Source organism: Epithele typhae, assembly GCF_022376455.1.
Source record: "Epithele typhae strain CBS 203.58 chromosome Unknown BXZ73scaffold_18, whole genome shotgun sequence".
NCBI classification, from domain to species: Eukaryota; Fungi; Basidiomycota; class Agaricomycetes; order Polyporales; family Epitheliaceae; genus Epithele; species Epithele typhae.
Window position 1 is genome coordinate 477312 of NW_025954209.1, and position 17831 is coordinate 495142.

General features: G+C 58.7%; 5 protein-coding genes across 5 annotated transcripts; 4 read left to right on the top strand and 1 right to left on the bottom strand.

Moving 5' to 3' along the window:
- Positions 1–1203: 1203 nt before the first annotated feature.
- On the top strand, positions 1204–2364 carry BXZ73DRAFT_45633 (uncharacterized protein; the record flags this gene model as incomplete). The annotated part of the gene is made up of 5 exons (XM_048019545.1): positions 1204–1417; positions 1496–1785; positions 1857–1982; positions 2042–2112; positions 2166–2364. 5 exons carry the CDS (start codon positions 1204–1206, stop codon positions 2362–2364), a joined length of 900 nt encoding a protein of 299 aa, XP_047878849.1.
- Positions 2365–4047: 1683 nt separating this feature from the next.
- On the top strand, positions 4048–7721 carry BXZ73DRAFT_100618 (ARM repeat-containing protein; the record flags this gene model as incomplete). The annotated part of the gene is made up of 9 exons (XM_048014627.1): positions 4048–4152; positions 4211–4540; positions 4881–5808; positions 5877–5950; positions 6005–6115; positions 6296–6607; positions 6664–7138; positions 7201–7475; positions 7542–7721. The coding sequence occupies 9 exons, from the start codon at positions 4048–4050 to the stop codon at positions 7719–7721; spliced, it is 2790 nt and encodes a 929-aa protein (XP_047878850.1).
- Positions 7722–9322: 1601 nt separating this feature from the next.
- BXZ73DRAFT_89560 (HET-domain-containing protein) lies at positions 9323–11600 on the top strand (the record flags this gene model as incomplete). The annotated part of the gene is made up of 3 exons (XM_048025333.1): positions 9323–10270; positions 10320–11336; positions 11502–11600. The coding sequence occupies 3 exons, from the start codon at positions 9323–9325 to the stop codon at positions 11598–11600; spliced, it is 2064 nt and encodes a 687-aa protein (XP_047878851.1).
- A 137-nt stretch (positions 11601–11737) lies between these two features.
- On the bottom strand, positions 11738–14487 carry BXZ73DRAFT_89561 (uncharacterized protein; the record flags this gene model as incomplete). Its single annotated transcript, XM_048025334.1, has 3 exons — positions 11738–13003; positions 13056–13437; positions 14483–14487. 3 exons carry the CDS (start codon positions 14485–14487, stop codon positions 11738–11740), a joined length of 1653 nt encoding a protein of 550 aa, XP_047878852.1.
- Positions 14488–14658: 171 nt separating this feature from the next.
- On the top strand, positions 14659–16612 carry BXZ73DRAFT_89562 (general substrate transporter; the record flags this gene model as incomplete). The annotated part of the gene is made up of 10 exons (XM_048025335.1): positions 14659–14713; positions 14779–14874; positions 14932–15031; positions 15087–15217; positions 15277–15473; positions 15527–15689; positions 15745–15900; positions 15964–16227; positions 16277–16473; positions 16535–16612. The coding sequence occupies 10 exons, from the start codon at positions 14659–14661 to the stop codon at positions 16610–16612; spliced, it is 1437 nt and encodes a 478-aa protein (XP_047878853.1).
- Positions 16613–17831: the final 1219 nt, after the last annotated feature.

Here is a 17831-nt window from a genome sequence, read left to right on the forward strand (position 1 = left end):
CACCGCATATGGTGCATCTTCGATGCCAAGTTGATCCTGGTTGCTCGCGTGCCAGCCTCAGTAATGGTATGGACCGCCTTGCCCTGCGATACGGCGATTGTCAGTTCTGGGCCTCCTTTTACGATCAAGGCGCATCAAGGCCTTTACGGTGGGAGTGGGAGTGCAAGAAGGTGGGCTTGACGGGGTCGGCAGAATTTATACATACTGCACATAGCTGTCGGCCTTCAGACTTGAATTTGAAGTCGCGTGCAGGACCGGCAATCGGCAAGTCAATGAGCCGGGTCTGGCTCCGCGCCAGACTGGAAGAGGCGCGTGCCATACTCTTCGTCTTCCGTTCTCTCCAACGGTGCGCGCAACGGCGAAGCCTCATCATCAACTTGAATCAACTTCGACGACCCTTGCGCGCGGGGGTGCCAAACATGTCTCCTCCCAACCGAAGTACCGCGCGGCTGCGGAGCCCGACGCTCTTAGCACCGACATTCGGCAAAGGAAGTGCAGCCATACCAGAGAGCGGACAGGTCGAAGTGAGTCCCGCGCTTGCGTTTCTATGTAGATCGCGCGCACGGAACAGGTGTGCGGAGAGAATGATCACCTGAACGTTGCCTCGCAACGGGCACACAGAGCCCAAAGTGTAAAGTATATCGAGGCTGATCGAGGCGCGTCGGTTTTCCCTGTGCTCGTCACCATTCTCCCCTCTCGCTTTATGTAGCCGGTCTGGACCGCGCGATCTCCCTCCACCGCAGCCGCTGAGCAGACCTCTCTTCTTCCCTCACCCCTCCTCAGGGCATCTAGTCCCTCAACGCTCTTTCTCCCACTCAAGTCGGTCTTTGCGTCTCCTCCTGCCTGCTGGGCACCCTCCCGCCCTCGCTACCTCCGGCCCTGCGTCCAAACGACCCTCAGTCCGCCCTGGGTACTCCTCCAGCTCTGGCGTCGACACAGTCTTGACCGCGGCGGCCGATGGCGGATTCCATCCGCCTACGCCCACTCAGATTAGCGTACTTCATTGCTGTCTTGTCATGTTTCCTTTTCCTCCTCGCTTGCGCTGGTAACGCATCTGGCTCGCCTGTCCCGGTCCCCACCACTCCTCAAGGCCCCCTCCTCCATCCGCCCTCCCCCGCGGTCCTCCTCCCTGTCGCCGACTTCGCGATTCCAACTCCCCTTCCAACACATGCGGTCTCTAGGCGCGAGACCCCCATTGTCAGGATGGACGGATCCAGCACGTTGGTCATCAACCCAAGCTCATCGTCCATTGTCGCCCAAGGTGCCGGTACAGACGGGAGCGGGCAGGACTTCAACCTTCCCGCCATCCTCTGGCTTGGATTCGCATTTGCCGCGGGCGCGCCGCTCGCCCTCGCAGGCATCCGGTTGTGGAGGGTCACCACAGGATTGGGTGTCGGACTTGGTGTTGCCCTCGGAGGTGCGTTACTATGTCATCTCATGCATGAAACCTTCCAACTCAATGCGCTTCTCCCTTTCCTCGCGTCTCTCCTCACAGCCTGGGCCGCGTTCGTGAACACCGTGAGCGCAGACGGATTGCCCGATCTTGTGCTCGCTATCATCGTCCTCGGCGCCTTTGGAGTTAGCTTTATTGCCGGTGTGCTCCCGTTCGGACGGTGGGCTGGCATCATCCTCGTTGGTGCCCTCGGAGGCATGTCCATAGGTTTCCGCGTCGTCCTGCTCCGCCCAGGCCTCCTCATCCCAACATACGTCCTCAACTGGCTGGTCATCGTCGCCTTCAGTATTCTCGGCCTAGCAGGGATCTTGGTCAAGCAACGTGTTGGAGTGGTGAGTCTCAAATGTGCATGTATGCTGGGATGCACGGCGAGTGTTGACCATGCGTGTACTTTCCTTCACAGACGATCAACACTGCTGCGATTGGCTCGTTCTTGATTGCATTGGGTGTGGATTTAATCATCCAGAAGCAAGACGGTCTCAGTTTTGGCCTTCGGTTCCTCCTGGACCGGAATGACTCGCATTTTCTGGTGCGTAGCTGTCATTCTTCCGTCGCTTTGTGAGCGCTAAACCTCCTCTGTGTACATAGAGTATCGTTTTCCGTGGTTACAATCCCTCGCTTAGGACGCAGATCGTCATTGGCGCTTCCCTCGGCGCAACGTAAGTCCTGCGGCCGTTCTACCCCGTGCGTTGTACTAACGTCGCCACCCTAGTTTCATCCTCGCACTTTTGCAGTACCTGATCTTCAAGGCTTCCTTCTACCCTCTACGGACCCAGACCGACTCGGACGCTGCATCTTATGTCGAGGACGAGCCCGCTCTCGTAACTTACGGCGGTGGCAAGCCAGCCGACATGTTGACGAAACGCCTCACGGGGAAGCAGCTCCTCAAGAGTCGATTCAGTCACTACTAGATCCTTCGACCATCATGGCACTTCGGATGCGGATGCCTACTTGCGACGCTCGACACCCTACCCCAGCGCCACCTTGTTCCTCGCCATCAGGCCACCTTGGACGCTGTCGCGATGGCGCGCCCTTCCGGTGGCTCATACCTCTGTTGTCACCTCGGTGATTGTGGCTGGCGGCCACGACCGTCCCCCGCGATCCCGCCCGTTTGGGGCCCTTGGATACCGCGCTGTGAATAGAGACGCTTTCGTCATGACCATACCCTATTCTCGTGCCCTCCGCACCGCGCAGGGCCCGCAGATACCCCCATACAGCTGACTGAGCCCGGGGGACGCGCGCAAGGTGTGCAAGGATCGCGCCTGCTGGCCGCCGTCCTCCCGAACTTCCTAATCACCTCCCGCTCTGCACATATCCTGACCTTTCGGCCCTGTATGGGCACATGCTCGTCGTCCCTCCAAACCCGCCGGTCGTTTCTACTCACGTTCGCCTTTCACGCCACACTGACATCCGCACCGTACGCATACTCATACCACTAGCCATTCGATGCCCCACGCACCCGCACACACAGTTCGGAAACATACAGCGCGTCCATTGCACGCACAGTAATCGTTCATTCGTTCGTGCGTACTTACTTGCCCTCTTACCTACGTCCATAGACCATCGGCCCTTGCGCCGCCTACCTGCACGTGTATCGATATGACGCGCGGTAGGTGGGCGAGCGTCCGCTCTCTCCGGGGCATGTATCAGTAGAAACCAATTATTTCCACAGCACATCGTTGGATCGTTTGCTGTTGCATGGAAGGGAGCAAACGTCCGTAACAACCGGATCTGAGGAAAACGGAGATTCGAAGCGTTGGCTGCAGGGGTTTCGATGAGTCTGGCGGCTCTGTTGGGAATCACGCATGCTGCAGGGTTCTGGTGGATCCGCGGCGGCGTCCGTACAGTACTCGTCTTCGATTCCCAAGAGAAGCATCGAGGCGGTCTCGGCCAATTGGGGCCGTATACTGCTGGCCTATGTTCCTCGAGGCTTAGCATGAACTTTTTCGTCCCCATTTCTTGAAAGTTAAGAGTTCTTTACATAAGAAATGCTTGCCTGTTGGTGGGGGTGTCGAATGGTCTTGCGAGTTGATAGGTACCGAAGACAGACCGCGAAATCCAGGGATCTTCTATCGAGCCTGCATCGATCACCGCGCACGCGATGAGCGTCCCTGTCCCCATCCGGTCCCATCCGGGGTGAATCTGCGCACCGTTCGAGGCAGGCGGGATCAATGCCGCGCTACCATCGATGCCTGCACCCTCACCTCCGCGACACGGCCGGCCGGCACCTCGACGCCACGGACGGCGGCATGTCCACGTTGCGGTGGGGTGGAGAGTGTCATGGGCGTTCGAGGGGCAGCGTTCCGCATGGTTGCAAAGATCCAGCAACTTCAGATGGCGAGCGGAAAAGATTGTCCGAGTCATAGAATGCAATAAGAAGACGGTTCCCACTTTAAGGCTGCTGTTGAAGACACCAGTCAGTCCGATTGGCGCCCATGCTTCCAACATGGTAATTCGCATTAGATGCTGGGCTTAGACTGGAGATTATAGATAAGCGAGTTAGCAGTCAATAATATTCCGTGCAGGGGACGGGCGAACGCGTTGGCCCAGCTTGCCTGCTCTAGTCGCCTGCATCTTGACCTCCCTCCGCGACCATGGCCTCCTGGACACCACAGCAAGCGGGGCTGCAGGAGATCCTGCAGACCATCCACGACTCCACCGACACCCGCAATACTGTCACCCAGCGCGCCATCACCCATGTACGTCGTCTCTCCCTTCCGCCCTTTCATCCCGCTTCATTTCACCCTCATTTCCTAGAAATTGAACAACTTCACGCGCGCCCCCGACTACATCGCCTACCTCGCCTACATCCTCTCGGCAATGCCCCAAGAGGACGACCGGATCCGTACCATTGCGGGCTACCTGCTCAAGAACAATGCTCGCCTCATCCTCCGTGCCTCTCCCGAGGTCATTGCGTATGTCAAGTCTGCAGTACTCGCCGCCTTCAGCGACCAGTCGAGCATGATCCGGAACGCTGCCGCACAGGACGTCGTCCAGTTCCTCGGCATCCTCGAGCCCAGGCACTGGCCAGAGTGTCTCCAGCAGCTTGTTCACCTGCTGGATTCCCCGAACGCGGAGATGCAAGAGGTACGCGCCACACTTTCATCCTCCGATCCCCTCACATTCCCCACATGTGTAACGCCGTGGTTTTCTTCGCACGAACGCGTCTCGCCACCGCGTTCGAAGGTTCCGTGTTGCTTTTCGTACGGTGGCGGTTTCCTTCCATGTGGCGCAGTGCTTGCGAGCAACCCGATTTTCGCGACGTCTTTCTCTGCCGTGCCCTTTCTTCTTCTCGTCTGTGTGGACGGAAATCCTACGAGAAGATGGTGCAGGCCGATCGCGTAATCTCGAGGCGTAGATCGGCTGCGCGATATATAGTAGCATTCATTAACCGTTCGGACCCGTACTAACCTCCGCCCTCCCGCAGGCGGCATTCAACACGCTCGAGAAAGCGTGCGAAGACTACCCGCGCAAGCTCGATGTCGAAATCGAAGGCACCATGCCCCTGGACTTTATGATCCCCAAATTCCTCGTCCTCTCCGAACACCCCTCCTCCAAAATGCGCGCCCACGCCATCGCCTGTCTCTCCTACTTCGTCCCCATCGGTTGCCAGGCGCTTTTCGCGCACCTAGACACGTTCATCGCGTGCCTCTTCAAGCGGGCCTCGGACGAAGATTCCACAGTGCGGCGACACGTCTGCCAGGCCCTCGTGCTCCTCCTCGCGTCACGCCCGGAGAAGCTCATGCCCGAGATGAACAACGTCGCCGAGTACATGCTCTACTCGACGAAGGACAAGCACGAGAACGTCGCGCTCGAGGCCTGCGAGTTCTGGCTCACGTTCGCCGAAGATCCCGACCTCGCCCCCTACCTGCACCCGCTCCTCAACAAAGTCGCCCCCGTGCTGCTCGACTGCATGGTCTACACCGAGGACGACCTGCTCTGGCTCCAGGGCGGCGAGGAGGAGGACGCGGCGGTACCCGACAAGGAGACCGATATCAAGCCCCGCCACTACGGCGGCAAATCGCACGGGCTCGAGCACGACGGCGGTGCGGCGGCGAACGGGGAGAACGGCGGCGGCGACGGCGCGAAGCGCGTGGGCGCGTACGGCGAGGAGGTGGCGGAGGGCGACGACGATGACGACTACGACGACTACGAAGACGACGACGAGTTCGCGGACGATATGACGACCGAGTGGAACCTCCGCAAGTGTGCCGCGGCTGCGCTCGACGTCCTCGCCGTCCGGTTCGGGCCCGACCTCATGAACGTCCTGCTGGAGCCGTTGCGGGCGAAGCTGTGGAGCGAGGACTGGCTGCAGAGGGAGAGCGGCATCTTGGCTTTGGGCGCGATGGCGGAAGGTGAGTATCTTTCGCTGATGTGCACTTCGTACCCCTCCCAACCCTTTCCTATTCGTGTCGCAACCCAGGCTGTATCGATGCTATCGAACCTCATCTTCCTACCCTCGTCCCCTACCTCATCAACACCCTCAACGATTCTAAGGTGTGCATGTGCTCTGATTTCTTATGCCTTGCAAGACCAATCTAGTTCCCGCAGCCCCTCGTCCGATCAATAACGTGCTGGACCCTTGGAAGATACGCCAGTTGGTGTACTCAGATGGTCTCCGACGAGCACAAGAACCAGTTTTTCATCCCCACGCTCGAAGGGGTAAGCATCGCGCCTAAGCTAACACCGCGTGAAACTACCGATTTCGAGAATAGGGAATGTCGTCGGAATTCGCTGATTCTCGCTAAGTCTTGCATCTGCGAATTCTAGACACATTCTCTACCTTCGAAATCTGCGGTTTCACGCTAGGTAAGTTCGACGCTGGCTGACGTAGCAACACAGCTCCTTCGAATGGTTCTCGATAACAACAAGCGTGTACAAGAAGCCGGATGCAGTGCCTTTGCGACGCTCGAAGAGGACGCTGGCCCCGAGCTCGCGCCCTATTTGGAACCAGTGCTCCGCAATCTGGTCTTCGCGTTCGACAAGTACCAACACAAGAACATGCTCATCCTGTACGATGCTGTCGGCACCCTTGCGGATGCAGTCGGATCAGCGTTGCAGAATCCGACCTACGTCGAGATTCTCATGCCTCCCCTCATCCAGCGGTGGCACAAGCTCAAGGAGGACGACGAGGACATCGTCCCATTGCTCGAGGTACGCAGCCCGCGTTGAACTAGGAGGGACATAGCTGACGTGGGTTCATGTGGTAGTGCCTAGCGTCCGTGACCATCGCGATGGGCCCCTCTTTCTTGCCGTACGCAAGCCCGATCTTCAACCGCTGTCATACGATCGTCAACTCGCAACTGCTCCAGTACCAGACGTATCAGCAGAACCCGGACATGGACGAGCCCGACCGCTCCTTCCTCGTCGTCGCTCTCGATTTGCTCTCCGGCCTCACCCAAGGTCTCGGCATTGCCCTCGAACCGCACATCAGCCAGTGTCAACCGAGCCTGCTCTCCCTCCTCACCGTCTGTCTCAAGCACCCCCACGCTGCGGTCCGCCAGTCGGGCTATGCGCTTGTCGGCGACATGGCCATGAACTGCTTCCCACTCCTCCGCCCGCACGTCCCACCGATTATGCACGAGCTCCTCGCACAGCTCGATCCCGAGCCGAAGGTCGAGTTTATCAGCGCATGCAACAACGCTGCCTGGGCTGTTGGTGAGGTCGCTCTCCGCTTCGGACTTAGTGAGTGTCATCTATCTATGCCGGGGGTTTCTTAACCGTTGACCCCTCCTTCGATTCCGTAGATGATCCCGAGTTCCAGCAATGGGTCCTTCCACTCGTCTCTCGCCTGATCCCGATCCTCTTGCACCCCAAGGCGCCGCGCAGCTTACACGAGAACGCGGCGGTTTCGATCGGGCGGATCGGGCTCATGCACCCAGGCGTTGTCGCGCCCCTCCTGCCCGATTTCGCGCAGGCGTGGTGTCAAGCACTGTACGAAATCCGCGACAACGAGGAGAAGGACTCTGCGTTCCGTGGCATGTGCACCCTCGTCCACCACAACCCCACAGGGATCGCGAAGGTTCGTACCTTCCTCTTTCATAGTTCCGTCCCTTTTCGAATCGTCTGCCGACTACTGTCCCTGCAGAGCTTGTTGTGGTTCTGCAACGCGATCGTTCGTTGGAACCAGCCCTCGCCGGAACTCAACCAGATGTTCCAAGACCTCTTAACCGGCTTCAAGCAGCAAGACCCGGCCGGCTGGTCTTCGGCCGTCGCGACGTTCCCCCCTGTCATCCAGGAGCGACTTGCTGCCCGTTACGGCGTCTAAGCGCCTTGTTCTGGTACTGATCGCCTTCTATCCTCACGACTCTCGTTTCCGCTCCATCCTTCCAATCTCTGTATAGTCAGCCTTGTCACACCCGTGTATCACAAGCACCCACTCGATGCGCTCGTATTCCTACTGTGTCGGTATACATTCCCGCTGCCCTCTCTCCTCATCTCCTCCTTTAACATTCGCACCCACACTCCCTCTTGGCTGTCCTTTGGTTCGTCGTCATGTTTATCCCTTGCTCTTCACCCCCATCCCCCCACCCCGCCCGCGCCCGCCCTCAAAGGAGGGACCGCACTTTACGTAGTGTAGCATTTACCTTCTCCCGCCGCCCCACACAACAGGCGCGGCCCGTTCAACCGCCCTTCAACCGCCCTTGGGGCCACCGCGGCCCTTCGGTCTCTTCCAGCCCTGCCCGTCGCTTGATTGTGTCGTGCCCGCCCCGTCACTCGCCTGTCCGCACCCGGTCGCATACTCCGTACTCTCCGTAGCACGCACTAGCATCTCCGTCCACTCTAGCTGTCCTCACCCACTGCGCTCACCGTCCGGCGTCCCAAACGTTATAATGTCCATCATGGAGTCCATCCCGGCCGTGTGATGCGCTCGAGCGAGATCAGCGGAACGTCCGCAAGAGGTCGGCTCGCTGGACGCCTCCTGCGGTGTTGGAATCTTCTTCCAGACGACCACCCCGCACAGCTGAGATGCGCATGCCCACCGTATGTAGGCGTCAGGATTTTATTATAGGGACACGTCATGACTGCCAAAAACAACATTATCCTCTATCTACTGTTCTGGTCTCGCTCACCCCCCTTGCTTAAGGATTAGGTGCAGCTGGTGTATATGTACTAATGTAGCGTCAGCTCAGGCCTGTCGGTTGTTACATAGTAGGGGCTTAAGACATGGTGTTTTCTCTTCCATAGTGCGGGTGTTGTGGTATAGAGCTCGTACAATATATCAAACCTGTCCGGAGAACAACTGAACGAAAATACTGGAATAAGTAACTTTGTGCACACTTGAGGAGACGCTTATGAGAAAGTTCGTCCGTTGGTCTGAATCGCTGTGTTCGATTCCCAATGAAAGCACCCATTTTTCCACATGGCGCTTGTCGCACAAAGTCGACTTGGGCTGTCACCGTTTCGTCCTTTACTACGACTAATTCAAACAGCCATTGAGTAGCCGCTACGCATGCGTCTTTCACTCGCTTTGGACATACTGTCGACAAGCATTGTGTAAGGGCCCAGCGCACTTGGTGTAGGGAATATTTATATGCTTCAAAGTTCAAACCTTCCAACCTTCAGTTCGTACCAGGGCCCGGCGTCCAAGCTCATGGGAGATTGATAGTGGTATTTCAACTTCCCAAGTCCTCGGGTCGGCCAATTGAAGTTGCTCCGCACATCGGAGTACAACTGCAGGCTATGCGCCTCGTGCACTGCTCGTGCACTAATTGCTTGTCGGTTCTAGCACGCCAGCGCAGCTCATCTCAGTCAACACCAAGGTTTTTCAACTCGCCACCCCACCTCCTCCTGTCGTCTCTCTCTCGCTCTCCAAAGTACGTACTCTCCGACAAGTGCGCGCTCTTGACACTGATCAATCATGTAGCCATGTGGCTACTAAGCACGAATCGCGCAGAGCTCAGCTACTTTGAGGAGTATTCTTCCATCATTGGAGGATACGCGATCCTATCTCACACTTGGGGACACCTCGAGCAATCATTCCAGGACGTACGCGATATCCAGGCTCGTTGCAAGGCCACCGGCGAGAACCCGCGAGACCTCGTGTCGGCCAAGATCCGCAACTGCTGCCTCGTGGCAGAGAACGACGGCTATGCGTGGGTCTGGATCGACACCTGCTGCATCAACAAGGAGAGCAGTACCGAGCTCTCGGAGGCCATCAACTCGATGTTCACCTGGTATCTCCACTCAGAAGTATGCTACGCGTACCTCGAGGACGTTCGTGAGGACGACAACATCCACGAGGAAGACTCGGAGTTCCGCAAGGCAAAATGGCACACCCGCTGCTGGACCCTCCAAGAGCTTCTTGCCCCGTACCTTGTCGTCTTCTTGTCCAAAGGCTGGAAACGCCTAGGGACCAAGGAAGGCCTAGCGACGCTGTTAGAAGACATCACCGACATTGCGGCAAATTACCTAACGCGAGACCATTCCCTCGTCAAGGCTTCCGTTGCGGAACGGTTAGCGTGGTCGTCGAACCGTAAATCGACGCGCGTGGAAGACGAAGCGTACTCTCTACTCGGTCTTTTTGGAATCAGCATGCCCACCCTTTACGGTGAGGGACGCCGGTCATTCCTCCGCCTTCAGCAAGAGATCGCGAGGCAGTCGCTGGATACCACTATCTTTGCCTGGGGGGCCATCTATGAGACCGGCTCCGACAACCTCGAGCCCGTGTCACTCAAAGATATGCACGACTACTTCCATGGTCCAATCTACGACGAACGGTTTGCGTTTGCGACGTCAACCAACAACTTTGACGGGGACGCCATGTACTACACCCCCGAGATAGGGGATCCCATCGAGAACTATCTCCCTACAGAGGTGCGCGTGCCGCGTTTGGCGTTCGTCACACTGCTAACGTTCGCCGCAGGACGAGCCTGAAGACAGCGACCGCCGCGTGCACGGTCCGTTCGGTCGCCTGGAGCTCCCCTCCTTTGAGATCACCAGCCACGGCATGAAGTGCCGCTTCCCCGTCATCGACTGCGGCGACTTCCTCATCGCCGTCCTCCTCTGCGAGACCAACGACGACCACATCGGCCTCTTCCTGCACCCCGCGCCCCGCAGCGAGACCCAGGACCCGACGCGCCGGGTGTACTACACCGGCTACGCGTTCAGCAAGGCCGGGAGGCAGCCAATATCCGCCGACATCTCCCGCCTCGTCGCGCTCGGCCGCGACCTGTCCAACCTCCGCTTCCGCGGGGAGACGTACCAGGCCGAGTGGCGCGACCTCTACATCCACACGAGCCCGCGCGACGGCGAGGCGGCGGAGCCTGCCCGGCGCGTGGTCTCGTTCGCGCCCGACACGCTCGCGGGCACGCCGTTCCGCATCCCGCGCTGGCTGCTCGGTGCGCTCGCCGCGGTGCGCATCCCGCTGTACGACTGGGACGACTGCACGCCAGAGGACTCGGACAGCGAGTCCGAGACAGAAAGCGACGACGACGACGACGACGACGAGCCAGACGAGGGCGAAGACGGCGACGGTGGTGGTGTCGACGTTGACGACGCGGCCGCACTCCCGCGCGCCTGGGTTGAGTTCGGCGACCCGGTCACCTGCGAGGGCATCCGCCTGTGGCTCGCGATGGCGCGCCCCGAGGGCGCGGGGCCCGACGCGCCCGCGGAGCACTACGCGTGGGCGGAGCCGGAGAACATGGACAACTGGACGGGCGGGGCCGAGTATTGGTCGGAGCGCGAGCCGCAGGCGGAGGACCGCGTCGCTGGCTGGGAGGGCATGGCGCGCGACTTTGGGGACGAGGAGAGAACGGTGCGGTTGTCGTTCGCACCGTGCGTGTTCGACCCGGAGACGGCGCTCGTGCTGCACATCGAGCTGCGCGGGACGGTGTACGAGCAGATGCAGCGCGAGGCAGGCTTGGTCATCCCGCCGCGGCGGGTTCGCGGAGCGCCTGAGACGGTGGAAACGGTCGACGCGAACAGATTCGAGCCTGTGCTGATGGAGGAGCCTGGTCGCGAACCGGCGCCGCCTCTCGACGAGCAGGAAGGTGTTTTGTCCACGAAGATATCACCTCCTTCCCCCTCTTGGCGCCATGTCGTGCAGAAAGCACTGAATCCAAGTGCTGAGGATGCTATCGGGATGGTGCGGACGGCTTTTGTTGCTGTCTCTACCGTTGCCGTCTGCCGGATGCTCGGTTTGTAATCTCGTACCTATCGCATGTCTTCGGTCTTTTTGGGAATTCATAAAAAGACAATTGTGAGGGCAAACGTGTAAGAAGTAAGTGTACAACAACAAACACTGGTGCAAGCATAAATCATCTCACCAGCGCGTCAGTGGGGCTATGAACGATAGTCCGTCGAGTCCTGCAGCCTCCACCGCTGCAACGGCCCCCACCACCACACGGACCCCGGTCGGTGACTGTCCTCGTCCATCCTCCGCTCTGCACCTAGTCCCGCGCCTAAGCCCCCCACCGCTCTTTGCGGTGTCCTCCTTCGCTGTCTGGGCCCATCTCTCAGCTCCTCCCGCTCCTCCGTGTCCGAGAACTCATCCATCTCGTACTCTTTCCACGCCGCCTCCTCGCGCTCGCGTTGCTCCCACTCTCGTCGCCGCTGCCGCTGGACGCCGAAGCTCCCGAGCCCCCACCCAAACGTCGGCACCACCGCGCCGTTCTCGTGCGCCGCGGCGGCTTCAGGACCGTAGGCCTGGTTGATGCGCTCGACGCGTTCGACGGCCTGCTCGCGCGCCGCGGCGAGGTGCGCGTGTCGGAGGCCGAGGTACCAGCCATAGAGGAAACGGCCGGGGCGGTATTGGTTCAGGAAGCGGGTCACGCGTCCACCGCTTGTGCTTGCCGAGCCTTCGTCCGACTGGTCCGAAGGCGCGCGCCGCGTGCTTTCGTCCATGCGCGACGCGGTCTCCTCCGCGCCGGTGGACCGAGTGCTGTGCGAGCGCGAGGGGCGGACGTCGTCGACCGTCGTGCCGTCGGAGGAGTCGCCGTCGGTGCCGCTGGTGTCAGAGGCGTGCGCGCGGGCGTCGGAGTGTGTGCGCGTGAAGGCGCCGGTGACGCCCTTCCAGAGGGTCTGGGCGCGCTCCTTACGAGAGTTGCGCTTGGCGAGACGGAGGCGGCGTTTCGTTTGACGCTTCTCCTCACGCCGGAGGAGTTCTTCGATCTCGCCGACGCCCATGCCCGCGCCGACCCACCACCACCAGCCGAGGAAGCTCTGCCAGAGGATGACAGCCCATGTGAGTGCCGGCATCCATGGGTACTGGTCGCGGCTCGGGATGTATAGGAAGGTGAGGGCGGTGGAGATGAAGGCGAGTGTGAGAGCTCCGATCCCAAACGCTGCTGTCCCTCCGTCGGTGCGCCATGCGTCGCCCCGGTTGACCACGCAGCCCCAGAGGACGAGGGCAGCGGTGAAGAGAAGCGATAATGTTGCGTTGCAGATGTTCTGCGCCGCTGCAGCTAGCTTGTTGATTTGTTCGCCATCGGTGACTCGCAAAATTTGCATGATAGAGGAGACGATGGCGAGGGGGCCCAGGAGACAGAATATCAAGCGTTTCTCGAGCACCGAAGGAAAAAGCAAGGTGAGGAACTGGATGTGTGTGATCTGCAACGACAGCCATCAACGACACATCCCCGAGAACGCAGGCAACACGCACCTGAATGAGACCGGATGTGGTCGCGTTCATCAACAGCCATGCGATCAACTCGCTCATCGTCCATCCATCGTTGGTGTCGGAGAAGGGCGGCATGTCAACCGCAACATAGTCGAGCATGTACGGCCAGGTCATACTCTGGTCGATTGTGCTGGAGAGCACGACGTGGAGCGTTGCGATGCAGGAAATGAGGAGGGTGATAACGGCGGACATTTGGAGGACGTAGTTGACCGGTGCCAGAGGCCAGTGGTATTGTGCAGTGAATGCGAGGTGGATAATGAGAACGACGACGAGGGTCATGACGATCCCGAGCAAGAGGACTTGAACGGGTAGGGATTTTGCAAAATTTGGTCGGTGGGCGAGCACCGGATCGTAAGCAAAGCTCCTGGAACGATGTGTGAGCTATTTCGGACGCCGTTATTATGAACATCGTCTGTAGCTGAGTCAAGACGAAGACGACGGGAAGATGAGAGGACGCGATACGGGGAACAGACGAAAGGCAGCAGACACAGGGACGTCGATTTAAGTGATTCGAGGGATTAGGATGCGACTTCAGATGAAAAGTTCATAATGCATGGGTTCATAGCGCACATAGGCTCATGGTGCATAGCCAGAGCCGCAGACAAACCGCCTTCCGCCACCTGGGAGCCATCTCATAGTGCTTATGTGCTCATAGTGCATAGCCGGAAGCCACGCACTACGAACTTTTCATCTGTTACGAGTGGAACAGAGGTACTTGTACTCACCCATCGGTATCATTCAACATATCTTCTCCCATAACACGAGGAGCCAGAGAAAATATCATGCACAGAAACGTGCGTGCGTCCATCCGTCGTATTCAGGTGGCAGCTGCAGTCAGAGATTTGGGCCGTAGAAGAGCATGAGGCTGGTTTCAGGCGTTCTGAGAGCTCCAGAGATGATGGCGGGTGAGAACAGTAGGAAGAGGTGATAGGGGGTGATGAAAGTCGGCTGAAGAGCTGGTTCGCGGTGGGAGGGAAGGAGAAGGTTGAGGAGAAGGCCGTGGTGGCTCAGGCCAAGAGGGACGAGCCCCGCTAGTCTCCCCTAGGCAGCCCTTCTATCAAAGGAGCCCCGCCAAGTGAGCGTTCGGGCCGCCCAGTTCCATCACTGGCCATAACAGTCGCTCTGTTGCCTGCCGCTTGACTTCAATTCCTTCATCTCCGACCCCTTCTTTGCTGTCCTCCTTCTCGCAACCTTGCCACGCGCGATCAGTTGCTGTTTTTCGTCTTATTCTAGACTGCATTCAAGGTGATGCATAAATCATAACATAATGGTGCGTTCTTCCAGTCGCTAGACATGTGTTGCTTTGTCCTCAGGTCCATTCGAGACTAGCAGACATCACGGAGGATATGTACCCATAGCAGGGGAGGCAGAGTTCGAGTATCATCCCTCTCAAAATGCTCACAACATACCTCATGGAGGCGTTCTCCATGTTCAACCCGACAATGTGACCTATACCTATGCATATGGACCTAGAGGCATTGCCGGTCTGCTCCACAACTACTACGTGTTCGGGTGCGCTGTCTTTGCTTCAATTGGCGGCTTGACTTTCGGGTACGACCAAGGAGTGATTGCCAATGTCCTTGTCATGAAGGACTTCATGTCAAGATGGCATCTTACCGCATGGGATGTGGGGCTTATGAGTACGCACTTCCTTCCTTTCCTCTCTTCGTGTAAACAAGACGTGTCCTTACCCAATATTCTGCAGCCTCGGCGCTGGAGCTAGGGTCACTTGTTGGTGCACTTCTTGCTGGTGTCTCCGCCGACAAGTTCTCTCGGCGACAGTCCATCTTTGCCGCATGTGGTGAGTGCACATTCGTCCCGACTTTGAGTGTGGCCTCATATAATCATGTACTCTCAGCTGTCTTCACTGTCGGCTCTGCTCTTCAATTCGGCGCGCAATCGCCGAATCATCTCATTCTCGGCCGAGGCATCGGTGGTCTTGGAGTGGGTGCATTGAGGCGAGTAATCCGACTGGTTATTCATGTGCTTTCTCCAACCCGGCCCGCAATCCAGTATGCTCGCTCCGCTTTACATGGCCGAGATCAGTCCCCCAGAAGTGCGGGGGTCTCTTATGGCCTTGGAGCAGTTTGCGATAGTTCTTGGAGCAGTGCTTGGTTTCTGGACGGGGTTCTTCACTCGCGATTGTACGTCTATTTCAGCGCTGGTCCACCTCGAGTCTAAACCTGTCGCTTGCATCATACAGTAGAAGGCTCCGCTTCATGGCGCATTCCACTCGGCATTCAGCTCATCCCGGGCGTCCTTCTCGGGCTCGGGTGTTTGGCACTACCGGCCTCTCCTCGTTTACTTGTCTCGCAGGGTCACGTCGACGAAGCTCTCAGTGCCCTAGCCAAGCTCCGTCTGCGTCCTTCCTCCGAGCAGAATACGGACCCGTTACTTCAGGTGTGCTGCTTGTTTGCATACCGTGCATCTATCCACCAACAAATGACGCATAGATTGAGCTTCTCGAAATGCAAGTCGAAGCGGCTCTCATTGAGCAGAGCGCCGGCTCCGTCAAGACTAGCTCCATAGAGAGGGAGCTTTTGGCCTGGCGCCGCCTATTTGGTCCCAAACTCTTAAGGCGTACCCTTATTGGTGTCCTCATGATGGTCTTCCAACGTGAGTAATCTTCGCCTAGTAGTGTCGAGGTCATAACTCAAGCTCTATTAATTAGAATGGAGTGGAATCAACGCTCTACTCTACTATGGTCCCACTCTGATGCAATCCCTCGGTCTCCAAGGAGACTCAGTGACTCTGATGTCTGCCGGAGGCATTGGCATCGTACAGTTCATCGCCGTCCTACCTGCGATAGCCTATATCGACCGCTTGGGTAAGTGACAAGTTCTTCACCTCTGGTTATTACAAGGACTCACCGGCATACTACCCCACCCAGGCCGCCGACCACTCCTTCGCTGGGGCAGCTTGGCTATGGCACTCTCGCACCTTCTCATCGCAATTTTCATCATCGTCTACGGCAGCTCGTGGTCGGAGCACCCAGCCGCGGCATACGCCTCCCTCGCGTGCGTATACGCTTTTACCGCCGCCTACGGCGTAAGCTACGGTCCCATCGGCTGGATCCTGCCCTCCGAGGTCTTCCCCCTGTCCGCACGCAGTCAGGGCGTTGCGCTCTCCACCGCGTCCAACTGGATCAACAACTGTACGTACCCGTCCCTCACTCTGCTACGTCACGACTGACTTGTCCTCAGTCCTCATCGGGCTCCTTACCCCCGTCCTCATAGAACGCTCCGCGGCGGGCACGTTCCTCATCTTCGCCGCCGCCTGCGCCGCTGGCTACGTCTGGGCGACGCGCTGCGTACCCGAGACGGCCAACGTCTCGCTGGAGGAGATCGATGCCGTCTTCGGGTCGTCTGCCGCTGCGGAAGACGCTGCCCTGAAGCATCAGGTCAGCCTTTGCTCCTCTTTTTCTATTATGAGCATATTCACTGATTGGCGTTTGATGACAGATCGCAGAGGATCTGGGCCTGCCCGAGCTCGTGAGGCGATGGGCGAATGCATCTGTACATCCTGACCATACGGATTGAACGACAATATCCTGGAATTACTACAACTATCTACCCCCTAATGATGGACAAACAATCCTTGTCCCTTACGGCGTCGCTACATGGATGGTACTTCATGGAGGATCGCGTTGCTTTCGGCGGTTTCCATGACTTTCTCTCTCACGCCCTACTCTGGAAGAACAACTCCCAAACGTCCAGTATCCCTCCTGGGCAATGGTACGAGCCCGCTGCGGTCAATGTTTCAGCCTGGCGGCAGCGCCCGGGCTTTGTGGCGTATTACTGGTCTGGGACGTCCGTCGAGGCCGGGGGCGGACCGGCGCCTGGACGTCCACAGTGGTCACTTGGTGCTTATACAAACACCCATGTCTGCACTGCTCTTATGTACGTCGGTGGCAGTCTGGGAGCCTCTGACAAGATCGTTTTTCGTTTCGCATGCCTTTCGGACTGCGCATTTCGGCGAGCTCACGCCCAATCGCACCACGACATTTGTGCCGGAATGAACACGGCTGAATTGGGCCTGCACGACGTCGCGCGCAGCCTCAGGACGCTAAGTAATACACCGCGCCAGGAGGGCAAGACCGTCTATGGATCAGCGAGAGAGACGGGGAACGGGGAAGGAAAGCGAGAACGAAGCTAGCGATACAGGGATCCGACGGGCGACCGGTGAGAGCATACGACATAGAGCACAACGGGACAGTAAAGCATGACAAGACAACAGCATCGCACCGACTAGTGCACCGACTAGTGCACCGACTCGTGCTAACACGAGGCGGGGGAAAGACAGTACCATATGATCTACGGAGTGGAGTCCGAGAGATGGATGGTCCAGTAAACAGCGAGGCGCGCGGGGCTGGATTTAAAGGAGTGGAGGGGTCCGTGCGGATCGGGGCGGCGGGAGCGAGCGGCGGCGGCGCGTCGTTCGCACCGGTGCGAACGCGCGCGCGCACCGCGTGGGTTTGGGCTCGTGCGACCGCGGAAAGCGCGACGGAGTTGGAGGCAACTTGCCCAGCGCACGGGTGGTGGTACAGCGAGGAGTGGAGAGCGAGGTTGCGCGGGGGCGGGAACGGGGAGACGAGGGAACGCAGTAAGGAGCGGAAGCACGCCGCCGGTGGCGCGCGGCGGCGGAGAAGAGGAAGACGAGAGTCGAGTCTAGGGTCGGGCGGAGAATTCGCGGTCGCGGGCAGGTCGGAGAGACCGAAGGATCTTGGGTCGGGCGGTCCGACGGCCCGGGGACTGGGGG